This window comes from Synchiropus splendidus, chromosome 13 (assembly GCF_027744825.2).
Source record: "Synchiropus splendidus isolate RoL2022-P1 chromosome 13, RoL_Sspl_1.0, whole genome shotgun sequence".
NCBI classification, from domain to species: domain Eukaryota; kingdom Metazoa; phylum Chordata; class Actinopteri; order Syngnathiformes; family Callionymidae; genus Synchiropus; species Synchiropus splendidus.
Genome location: NC_071346.1, coordinates 3,541,911 through 3,554,625, shown reverse-complemented (window position 1 = coordinate 3,554,625; position 12,715 = coordinate 3,541,911). Strand labels below are relative to the sequence as shown.

At 43.5% G+C, this 12,715-nt stretch overlaps 1 protein-coding gene and 1 long non-coding RNA gene across 2 annotated transcripts; both read right to left on the bottom strand.

Moving 5' to 3' along the window:
• Positions 1-323: 323 nt before the first annotated feature.
• On the bottom strand, positions 324-1,460 carry LOC128769575 (leucine-rich repeat-containing protein 30-like). The gene has a single exon (XM_053883401.1). It carries the CDS (start codon positions 1,458-1,460, stop codon positions 576-578), a length of 885 nt encoding a protein of 294 aa, XP_053739376.1. The 3' UTR covers positions 324-575.
• A 2,159-nt stretch (positions 1,461-3,619) lies between these two features.
• On the bottom strand, positions 3,620-11,358 carry LOC128769576 (uncharacterized). The gene is made up of 3 exons (XR_008416405.1): positions 11,316-11,358; positions 10,768-10,811; positions 3,620-3,864 (listed from the first exon to the last, which is right to left on the bottom strand). It is a non-coding gene; the product is annotated as an uncharacterized LOC128769576 (long non-coding RNA).
• Between the last annotated feature and the right edge of the window lie 1,357 nt (positions 11,359-12,715).

Genomic DNA, 12,715 nt, shown 5'->3' with positions numbered 1-12,715 from the left:
TTGTGGCTGGAGCTGCTACTTCCTCCAGCTGTACTTCCTCTGGAGCGCTGCACTCCGAGGTGCGGCTCCTGAGTTTGCTGTGCCATGAATCCACCACTGCACTAATCATCCTTCAAGGCATCCTGAGGGAATCCCCACGACCCCCAGGATCAAAGTGCCCTCACCCTGGAGCAACACTCTCAGGTTCCTGGTCGACCATGAGTTACGCAGGGAAGATGGTCTCTGGAATCTTCTCCAGTCCTGGTGACTTTGTGGCAATTTTTGCGGTTCTATTTGACAGAAAGCCGAGCGATACCACTCCACTGACAACACTGACGCCACCTTCAAGGGTTCTGATGTTTAGACTGTATAGTCTGACTGGTGGGTATAATTACATCCTGTATTTTTGTCACAAAAAAACAGCAATTACAATCCCTGCCATGGAATCCAGAGGCCACAGGTGATCTTGAGCACCAAATGACTGGGTAAACCTCCTAATTTCATCATGGAGCCTTGGCCAACCACCAGGGATTCCCAGAAGAACTCATTCAAGCACAACAGATTGGAAACCATTTGTGGATTAAAAAAAAGCCAGATCAAGATGGTTTGAGATAGTTATAGAGGGCACCGAGTCCTCCCTGCAGCACCTCTTGTATGGGCTTGAGGAGCGGGTTGTGTACAATATGAAGTCCCTTGTCCAGAGGATGGCAGGCCAACCTCCTGAGCCGACTCAGGAGATACATTTCCACCGGCACGCTCTGTAGGTCATTGAAGTCCACATTGAGAAGCTCTAAAGACTGCAGGAAGCAAAGAGTCTTGGGCAGCGTATGGAGACTGTTACCCTCCACAATAAGGATCTTGAGATTGACCAAGTCTTGGATCTGGTCGGCGATGGTCTCCAGGCGGTTGCAGGCTAAGTGCAGGAACACCAGACCCTTCATGCTATAGACGCAGGTGGGGATGTGAACGATGCGGTTGTGGCTCAGGTTGAGTTTGGTCAGATTGTGCATCGCTGCCAGGCTGCCTGGGAGGCCAGTAATCTGGTTATTGGCCAGACTGAGGACCTCCAGGCAGGTGCACGAGCCCAGCTCCTCAGGTACCTCACTGAGACGGTTCCGACAGGCAAAGAGCACCCGCAGCTTCTTCAGGCGTCCGATTTCCGGCGGTAGACTAGTGAGGTTGTTGCCCCACAGGTTAAGGACCACGAGGTTGTCAAGGGCGCTCAGGAGCGGAGGCAGGGAGCACAAGCAGTTCATGGACAAGTTTAGCTTCTGCAGCTCGCGGAGCTGCCACAACTCCACCGGGGTCTCGTCCAGCCCACGCATGGCCAAGCTCAGGGTGCTGTAGCCAAAGTGCACTGAAGTCTGTCTGCGGATCCTCTCGGTTGCTGTGGACAAGCTTGTGGGCTCGTCTCTGATGGTGCTCTTCCTCCTCTGGTCATTCAGCTCCTTGCTCGACAGGTGGGACTGCTTCCCACCCATGCTCCTGGTGCGTATCAACAAGAGACAGGCAACGTAAATCTGGATGATTCCACCATCCTCTGGTTGACTCCTGATGTTTGGCAGCAGCGTTGAGTCCCGGCCGATTTGTGTGACAGCGAAGGGGCTCTGGTCGTTCCAGACGAGTCGCCTGTCGTACTGGGTTTCAGCCCTCAGCTGGCCCTGTCACTTTCCAAGTCCACAGATAGAACCCACCACCCCCCACCCACCCGAGGGGCACATGACCAGGGGCATGATGCTCCATGTGTAGAGCACACTAACATGGCCTAGAACCAGGACCACCAGCAACCTGGTCCAACCTAGCTCACAATACTAATTCATATGTTTAAAAATCGGATTTGTGGAAAGTATAATAAATTCAAAGTCATACAAAAATGAAATTAAGTGAACGTGAAATATTAATATAGACATTTATTAATTTATGTATAGTATGACAAATGATACTGGATAATGACTTTTGATGATGAGGAAAAGGAAAGTTATAGAGTTATAACATGGTGAGTATAAAACATTTCTTTGAGCGTGTGTGTCTAAAATATTCATAGGATGAGTCCAACTTTTACTGTCTGACAGAACCTCCTTTTTTTGGCTATTGTTGTGTGTTTAATGTACAAGAAAAAATAAAATCAATTGATCAGTGACGTAAAAGGTTGGCAGTGCCACTAACTACACAAACAAGCTCGTACAGATGATCCTGTTGAGCAACGTTCAACTATTTTTCTTAAGTCGAACAATAGGGTCATTGTCCAGTTCTCTAGTCACCATAGAGAGGGAAGAACAACAAGACAAAGTGAGTTTCGGTCATGATAAGGTCGCAGGGGGCCATTTCTGCTGATGAAGCTTCATGAAACAGTGTCATCATTTTCAGAGCTCAGAAGGTGGCGCTCTTGATTCAAAAAGGATGTGGGGTTTCACTGAGATGGTGGTTAGAACCCAAAAATTTGAGAGTACCATCTTGTGGGCTGTGAAAATGAGGAAACTGTTTCACAAAGCCTCATAAGCTCATCACTACTTAGAGGAAGTAAAATGACTTGTAAAATGTGATGATGAGTTGGAAGACCTGAAAGTGTACTTCGTTCTTGACATGTTTCTATTTTTAGAAAAGACTAATCTTTTGGCCAAAAAGAACAAACTAAATCAAAGTAAAAATCAAATATAGAAGAAAATTCATGTCCAAACCACAGGTGCGACTTGGACAGTAAGGATGGTTGAACACTTAAGACGTATCTTCAAAAGAGCAGTTCTGAATTTAAATTTCTCACCGTCCTCCCTCTCCCTCCGGCCCCCGTGACTTTGCGGATGTTCCTTTTCAAGCGACCTAAATATGACACCAAAGTGGCGGCGGGCAAATAGCACTAACAGTTCTGGGAAGTATTAGTGAAAGCTCATGCACAGACACGGCCGAGTCCATCTCAAGAGCAAAAGGACACGCGGAGAATTTCCACCAGCGAGCAAATTTGTCTGCTGGAGAGGGACAGACCTGTTCTGGCTCCAATGTTTTCATAAGAGACCTAAAGAGCTCTCAACTTTATGCTAACAAAGCAGTTTTATGGGCTTATTACAGCACCATGCTCGTGGAAATGGTTCACTCCAAAGAAATCTCACTCAAAAAGTTCAGTTCAGTTGAACAAAGATGGAAAGATACATCTTTAGCTACTTAAAATTAGATTTAAATAATCTCATAATCTTTCTGTTATAACTGGTTTATCATCATCATGCATTTCATCATTTATCTGCTCAATTATTGTTAAATAAAAACACAATATCTGGAATATGATATATTTGTGACAATAAAATGAATCTAAAGAAAAAAATAAAACTAGTTGAGGAAGATAAAAGAAAACATAGGTAGTAAACGTGAGAAAAAACAACATTTCTGGGGAAAGTTATATATCATTACTTGGACAAATGTCCATTTTCTAAGCAAAAAAAGCATGATTACATGATGCCACATGATCACAAGAACAAGAATATTAAGAAAAAGGACTACTTACAAACAATTTAAAAACATCTAAAAAATGAAATAATGCTGTTTGACTAATGACCAAAATTTTAGAAAAAATAGAAAACAATAATAATAATTAACTTAAAATTCTTGAGAAAAGAATCAAAAATCCTGGTGTCATTCCGGTTTTTGCGCTCAGCGAATCGGTCTGGCATTTGAATGAGAAAGTTTACACTGTTCAGAAATGTGGCTGTCGTTTACACGAGATGACTGATTTATTGTGTGCCAAGGAACAAAACCAACTCTAAAGAATGTTTCCTGGACAAACGCACAACTGCCTCACACATTCCATTGTACCCCACAGAAGTCTCCGGGTCGAACCAACACCTCAGCAGAGCTGATCACCAAACCGGACGTCCTCTGTGTTACATCACCTTCAGTCTGGAAATAGAGTCTCGCCATTAAAACCACGGAGTTGTTGCAACAGGAGATGAGAACAGTCACGCCTGCATCCACATCATTAAACTGTTAAAGGTGTAAATGCTGCCTGGACCAGGTCCAGTTCTCCGTCAGCTGGGACGGGAGGGAGAGCGACCTCACGTCATCACTCTTCCCCCGGACCGGTACCGGACTGACAGTTAGTGGTGAGCTTTGACTCGACTAGTGTCCACATCAGCAACTCCTGAGTGACGTGCAGAGATTTAGGAGTTTTCTTCCTCATCTGTCATCAGACCCAGAAACTACTGACACGTGCAATAATCGTACTGATGAATTGAAAACATTACTACTTTGCATTCAACTGACTCGTGTCTTTTCTCAGCTTCACCTTTAAACTTTATTCAGAAATTTATTCAACCGCATTAAGAGCCATTTCATCATTTGTAAATTGAATTATTTCATTACCATGCATGCATTTTCTTTCATGGTTGGGTCGTGGGCCAGCAGCCAAAGGAAAGAGACCCAGACTTGTTTCCATCTTTTCTGAGGGAACACCGCGGTGTCGGCCGTGGCCTCCTCACAGTTGAGCATCTCAGTAGAGAGGCACCCTGACAAGATGCCTGAGCCACCTCTGGCTTCTGGGACATTTAATAACAATTTAGCAATATGTGTTTCATGACTACTCTTTTATATGAAGTTATTTTTATGAATGCATTGGAAGGAAAACAGGAACATGAAAATGGTCGTGATAGAAACACAAATTGGAAAATAAAACACTGTCCTGACCAGATTTCCCAGAAAACTCATGGTCAGAGGTTAAACAGTCAACATAAAGAGACGTGTGTGGAATTCATCATCAGCTATAAACACCCTGACACCGTGGTCATTAATACAACGGCGTGACGTGTGTGTGCGTGAGTGTGAACTCCTTATGTTGCACTAGCTTCAAATCACAAACAGCAGGAATCGTCAAATCCTTTGAGCTCTATTTACATGATAGACGACACCTTGGACGTGACCTTGCTGGGCACAAACCCCACTCCGGTGGGGCTGCACTCGGCTGGGGTCATCTCCTGCGAAACACCCAGAAACGACAAATGTAAATCCTGAGTGTTGAAATGACACTGAGGTGGAAGGTCATTCTCAGGATGTGGTCCAGCAGAGGCAAGGTGGTGAGCGATGGAGCGATGTGGTCTTGGCCGGTTCGGGAGTTCTAAACCAACAGGCTAGGTTTTGTAGTAATAAGAATGAGTGACTTATCAGGGTTCACCGATTATGATTGTACCAGCTATATAACTCAATCAATTCCATCATCTTAATATATTTATGGTTGCTGCATGGTCGTGGATCAACTGTATCACTCACTTGTACAGGTCCAGTAACCTTTTTTTCAGTTTTTGGCAGACAAAATTAGCATCTTTTGTATGTAGCCATCGTCCTCTCACATAGCTTGACACAACAGTACTCTACCATATATCCGTTCCCATCACTCCCCACTCATACGTCATTACTGTTTACAAAGTTTGAGGAGGTCTATAAAGGATAACAAACAAAGACTTGACAAGTTAAAAGTGGACCTGACTTTAAGCAGTCATTATCTTCAGGTTATTGTGATCTTTCAATTTGCCATTTTGCCAAAACTTCAGCTCAGTGGACATAATGTACTAACTTATAAATTTCAAAACAACTGAACTCAAATTTGCGGTTACTAAACTTGTGTGGGGAAAAAGGCTGCACCTGAAAACTGAGTCCCATTAGCTCATGATGAGCTGATTCAGGCAGAGTGAGCAGCTGCTCCTCCCCCAGTACTGGAGGCGACAAAAATGATCTGGTTTTCAAAAAGGTCATCTGGTTACGACGCTCCATAATGGCGGAGGCCGTGCCGCCATGAGAGACTGGAGTTCAGGAATGACACGGTTATTACTTCTTCATTGCCGCTCAGCCTCGCGGCTGCGGTGACACACAATACATTGTCACACACAGTCTGCTCCAGGTGTCTCTGTCTCGCTCAATTGTGAGGAGGACCTGCCAGGCTGTCTAGATCTCGGGTCTATTACGCCCTGAAGCTGACGGCCCTACTGAGGAGACGTGGGCAGTTGGGAGATCGTCAGCAAATAAAGTTTTAGAAGGTGACTGCATGGAGTTTCACTGTAACAAGACCTGCCTCAAATTGTTGAGGTCTGCATTTTCCCGCCAAAACTGCAATGACTGGTGCTCAAAAATATTGCTTGGAAGTCAACCCCATAATGGAGTATTTCAAGATGATGTTCTACCAACGGTGAGTCCCCTTTCATAGTGGAAAAGTGGAAAATATTAATCAGTCTAGGAAAGGAAATGGTGCAGGACAGGCAGGATAAAAAAAAACTTCTCACACAGATGAGTTGTACTGCAGAGTTGAACAATGATAACATGAAATGAGTCAATGAATCCCCACCAATCACACCCATATTCAACCTTGCAAATAGACAAGCAACAAGTTGGACACCGATCACAATGTGTCTCAGATTATTAGGCCTAAGGACCCCAGCACTGCAAGGCTTCTGACACCCCAGAGAACCCCAACCCCATGACCAGTCACTAGCTTCACACACTTCCCATTTAGCTCACTATATTCCAGGGACTTGCCTGGGTCTTATGGTTGACTCTGCTAGCTGTCAACCCAGAGACTATTCCTGTAAGTGCCTCTAACTTGACACCAACAGTTGGGTATCATTATTCAATATATAATGTCAAGGAGCACAACTGAGTCGGTTGTTTAGAATAAACTCATGTGAAGAAGCTTAAGAAGATTCAATTCTTATTTATTGAAAGTGAAACTGCGTGTCTCCCAGCCCAAGGTGTCACACAGGAGTACCCCAGACTTTCGCACTCTCAAAGGTGTGAAAACAAGGTAAAATATTTACAGTTGTGAGAGTACGACGGACCATGTGCTCCTCCAAGGATCTGGGTCGTGTGACGGTAATGAAGAGGCTTGTTTTAAGAGTGTGTGTTTCAAAAAAATAGATCACACAGATAGGCTGGTATCTTGGGGCTCTTTTCTTGGTCAACTATGTTTAAGATGATATTCATAAAGTTCTGCTACACTTAATGCTAGTCCACAGTCTCTAGGTGGCGGCACACATATCGAATGGAGCTTGGTTCTGCATTTGGGACAGGCCTCCACGAACTTCTTACTTCTAATTTTATGGCAACAAGCCTTGGGTCCAGTACCATTTCCTGAGCAAGTTGAACAGATTCCAACAGATCTGGATGATCCTGGCACAGGTATCGCCACAGACAGTGATGAGCCAGGATACAAGAGTGGCATATAGGCCAAGAAACAAGTGCACCGTGGCCTGACCAGGGTGTATTTGGTGGGGTCTTAAGTCTCCTCGGCTGGGTAGTTCAAGGGAACTACCACAAGCAGGATTTCCACCACATATAAACTAGTGTGGCACACCGCCACAGCTTAAATGAGAGCCACGACGACATCAGAAAACTACTCTCTTTTCAAGATGAAATGTCACATGATCAAATGTATTAAAACAAAGTGTAAATATCCAAACCAACGGATAAATCATAGCACACCATGGAGGTGGACATGAACAAGATGGTTTTCACCAAAGTAAATTGCTCAAAGAAGTCAAAACGCACATTCCAACCAGACATATGTAGAGATGGATGAGTCCCTCTCTACATATGTAAAAGCAAACAAAAAACATGCCCTGACAAGTGACCAAGGTCCCACCCAGCTCTAAAAACAAAAGCATGTTTTAGCCTTTATTTGGCATTAAAATCTGAGGTTGGCTGGACAAAAGAGAAAGGATTTTAAAGACCATCAAGCATCGCAGACGAAATGAGCACAGAGAAATGGGAATGAGCATGTGACCTGGGTGCTGGCGGGGAAGCACCTGAGCTGATAATCGTCTATAATTCAGCAGGTGCAGATGTGAATATTCACACCGGTCACTCTCCACCTTCCATTTGTGCCCATGTTGTCGTCTTGGACGGTTAATGGACTCGGTGGAAGGAGGCAGTGAGTGTGAAAAAGTCCAAGATATGTCACACGTATGAGTCACTAGCTAGAATGTGGCAGTTGCGCCCAAAGCAGTGTTTCGTTAGGGGTTATTTAAATACAGTAGGGAGGGAGGTGTCATTAAATAAATCTTTGGCTTTTTGAATATTTAATACACTGGTTTGTACTGAGTCCAAGTTGTCTCCCCATAGAACAGTACTGCCCCTTATTGGAAAGCGCCTGTCAAAGGTGGCATGAAAAAAACATTCATAATTTTCTTTCCGTTTGCAGCAGAAGTAAAGATGGCAACTCATATGTTTAATAACCTGTTGACAAAAGGTACTGTTCGTATAAACACGCCTGATGCTTCAAAACACTTGGGTGGGTCTGCGGTGCTGACTGGATTCAGACTAAAGGTTACAGGACATTGTTCTTATAGATTCAAGCCCACCAAGAAATTGGATGTCAAGTTTGAGGAACATTTATGGAGCTCAGCAATCATCCCGTACAGCTCCTTGTTATCGACTTGACGGATTGTTGCGGGCGCTGTGGCGTCTCCTAATCCTTCTCCTCGGGCCACACGCCTGCTATCTGTAGTGACTCCGGCTCACAGCGGCCAGATCCATCTTGAGATAAAGTGGGACAACATGATGAATATAATAATAGCTGCACTCCGGGGAGCGAACTATCCAGGTTAACTGTAAAAGACGCAGTTTGCCATGACGGCTGGATGCAACGAGGAGGTGCGGCCCAGAAGCTAACGAGGCTCCAAAGTGACCAAATCAGTGGCTGCTCTGCTGACTCAGCAGAGGGAAGAACAAACCAATTGTGGCGGTGACAGCAACAAGCGAGGTGATGAAGCACCCACGAGGAGTCTATCTGGGTCTCACCTGTGCAGAGGCGCTGCTGGCGCTATCAGAGCAGGGAAACACCAGAAGGCCGCTTAAGACAAAGCTGCAGATTAATCCCGATGAGGTGGACTGTTAGCCGCTGCGGCACAACAATGAGACTGATTGATTGATTGATTTTGGGCTCAGGCTGTGACCTTGTGAGTTCTGCTGATGCAGTGAGAGGCGGTAATAGAGTTGGATTGGATACACAGTCGGATACAAGCTAGAGTAATGACTCAAGTCCCCCCAGCAGTCACCTTGTCGAAACTGAGCTACCACCTATTATCCTGAAAACTAACGGAAGCGTCGATAAGCCCAGCACTTGGTTTTGGAACCAGTCATTTCAAACACACACAACCAGACTTGGATTGTTCAGAAAGAATAACATTTGGAGGATTTGTCTCCCAGATAACCCCAGGCCAAAAGAAAGACCAAATCTACCAGCAGAGCCCGAAATGTCTAGTAATGAACACCCTGCCTGTGACCATGTGCATCCAAATAATATGCTTCACACTTATGAAAATGTTACTCCAAGTATTAGGAAGACGACACACTCTCATCCCAAAAAGTGATGCCACCTTGGTCCCACTAGCTTGTCACAGCTGGAAACGTGAGGAAAACCACAAAGGAGAGCCAGCTAAGGCCTTTCAGAAAGACTGGAGCACTTCAACGCTTATCGACTGTAAGCAAGGAAAGAGTAGTACTACTCCAAGTAGCTCGCGGATGACCAAACTCCTCTCCCTGGCTGTGTGAAGGGACCTTTCAAACTAGAAATCCAACAAGGATCATCCCCATGACTTCCCAGAAACACCTTGCCACGCACATTTTCCAACACATTTTCAGAATATATACTACCTATATTTGCACAATACTTTGTAATTATTTAACTGTTTTTATAGATGTCATTTTACATTTACATTTTTCATTAAAGAATAAATACATTAGTTGAATGTATTGAAAAGGATTGGGTTTGTTTCGCTGAACAGCAATTCATGAGTTATTTGCTCATTATCATAGTTTTCTGTGCTGTGTAGTGAATATCATCAATTTTTCTACTGATTAAATCATTTTATTTTACTGATTTATTTCCAGAAAGAATTTGATAGGAATTGGAGTAGACTAGATAATGAAGATGGAAATAAACTTTCTTTTTAAGATTAAGAATTTAAATGCCACACATGAAAAACCATTTCCAGTGTTGACTCTCTTCACTGAGCTTATGTTATTTTGGGAGCATTTCATTGTACACATATCCAGTCCAGAACACTCACGCTGTCTCATTGTGTAGATTCCAGCACACAGACACAGCCAGTCACAGGAGCGGTAAGAATTTGGCATGACTTGTTTTTCTAATGAGTTTTGCGCCAGCAGGACAGCAGAGTTTCAACCAACACTTTGAAAAGCCCACGTTTTAAAGGCAGATGAACAAAATGGCCAACATAGTTTCTTAAAATAACCAACTCATATGTTGTCCCATTAAAATCACTTACAAATCTATCTGTGCGCTGACACTACAAAGGCTTTCTAAGACTGTGTGCTATTGAGAAACAATGACATTCTGGAAACGAGAAAGTCTGCCAGGGCATCAGTGCCAGCGAGCCATAAATGTTTCATGTCTCACTGATATGGTAATCACCGGATCCCTACAATGACACCTTGTGAGAGTTGGATAACGATGGCGGTCTGTGTGACTCTGGACACGCGCCAGTAGTTTGAAGTGTGAAGTTTTAAAATGTGTGTTGTATAAATAGTCTCAGAGATTGAGGGAATAAACATCGGCTTGCTGGCTTCATGCAGACAGACAGCGAAAACGCAGTTCCTCCGAGCTGAGAAATGCATCTCGCTTCATGAGGTTTTGGGTCCAGGTGCCTGTTGGTGGCACAGAACCAGTGTAGGATGTGGCTCTTTGCTGGCACGCGCTCTGGCATACTAATCTCACAAAGAAACATGAGCTCCAGCTGCACAGACACTCGCTGGATTGAAACATTCCTGTCAACTTTATTTATAAAGTGACTCACTCACATGTCCGCAGATGTCTCCCATGTGCCGGACTCCTTCATTAATATCTAAAAAAAAAAAACCCAAAATCATCATAATTTAAACTACCACATACATTAGAAATTGATGGCAAACATCAGCTGCATTTACAAATATCAAAAAAAAAACTATTAAATTATCCTATTAACAGACTCAGTGGCTGTTTTTTTTTCTTCCACAAAACAGAAGAAAGTTCGAGCAACTGGGCTCTTGAAATACCGAGGTATGTTGCAAGGTGCTAACATGTATCATCAATTACCTCCATTAAAAATACATACTTTGAAGTTGTAATGGCTGAGGGTTAGTTGCATGTTCTATCACCAAATGAAAGTGTTAATAAATACCTCTAAATATGTCTTTAAAAGCGGTATTTAACACAAATTAATATGCTACTACTGCGTTTTAAAGCTAAGCTAGCTGACTATCTAGTCAACAAACGCCATATAACGGCCACGTCTAATACGTTTCTTTAACTATTTGATGAGTGAATGCCAACAAAATAGACATAAAGGCTTTAAAATATTCTGTCTCACCTGATGTCGAAGACAGACAGACACAACTTGGCTTCGTTTTGCCTACAACAACAACAATGCATTGCGGCTCCACGCTGACGCAACACTACAGACACCTGCTGGCGGGAAATGTTTAACCATCGAATATAAAATGGGTTTTTTTTTTCAACATAAATTTGGAAAGTGTGGAGATTAATTGTGTGCAAATATTTAATAATTTATTTCACGCAGAATAATTGTTTACTGTTAGTTTGAGAATCGTTCTGTCTCTGAAGAAAAGGAATGTGAGAGCAAAGAGAGTAAGACCATTGTTGTAGCCAAGTATAATCTAACTGTCTCCAATTATTTCATATCTGTGACATGACAGTGACCCTAGATGACTAGGTACACGGGCACAACAGTTATACTGAGTTGGTTCAGCTTGTTTGGGGAATCCTGAGTTGTCTTTAGACCCCTCAGTCAGAGCTCTAGATCCTGATAAAAATAAATAAATAAATAAATAAAAGAATGTTTGACGAAAACATGATCTTCACAAAATCATTAAAATTCATAACAACCACACAGAAAAATTGTTTTGCCTTCTCACAGCAGCAGCGACAAGAAACCATCGTGTCAGCAAGCCGGGTTGTTCTGCGTGACATTGGCTCTCAACAAAAAAAAAAATGGCTAGAGGACGCCAGCAATCACAAAACTGGACACACACCTTGTAAGTGAACACACACACACACACTCACTTGACAATCCCCCAAACACACAGACACACACACACACACACACATGCTTTCAGGAAATTATGATGACCAAGAATAGGTCACGCTGGTAAGGCAGCCGTGTTCCGGCGCGGGGATTAGAGTGTGCTGACACGGGCTGACAATAAATATCCGCGCCGCGAGAGCAACAGGTGTGTGACAAGATTGTTTCACTTTAATAAAAGGCTTACGGCCACCGCACAGAAATAATGCATGTTGGCCTTTTCATTGCTTCATCCTTCATCCCGATTGGAAAGTTGTTCTGTCACCCAGGCAGAAGACCATGTGAACACTTTGAGTCGCACCTGATCGATATTCCACTCACAATCGCAGCTACAGTGCTGAAAGGTCAAATTAGTATGATGTTAATTTTATGTTTGAACTGCTCATTTAGCGTTACACAAGCAGAACTATAGGAGCACACAAGTCATAGTTTAGTAAAACTATTAGATAGAAGGGAAAGCAGAGAGTAAAATGCAAGTTGCATATTTGATCACGAAAATATTACGTAGAAGAGAGTACAGTCTGAGAAGCTTCATGTGCAACACATCACCTGAGACAGTAGAGGCAAGGGGCAGACGGCAAGGGTGGAATTCATCGTGTGTCACCGGTTTAACCCTCTAACTGAGGCCTGATGTGCAGAGCTATTGTCGAATGCCTGTGGTTTGTCTC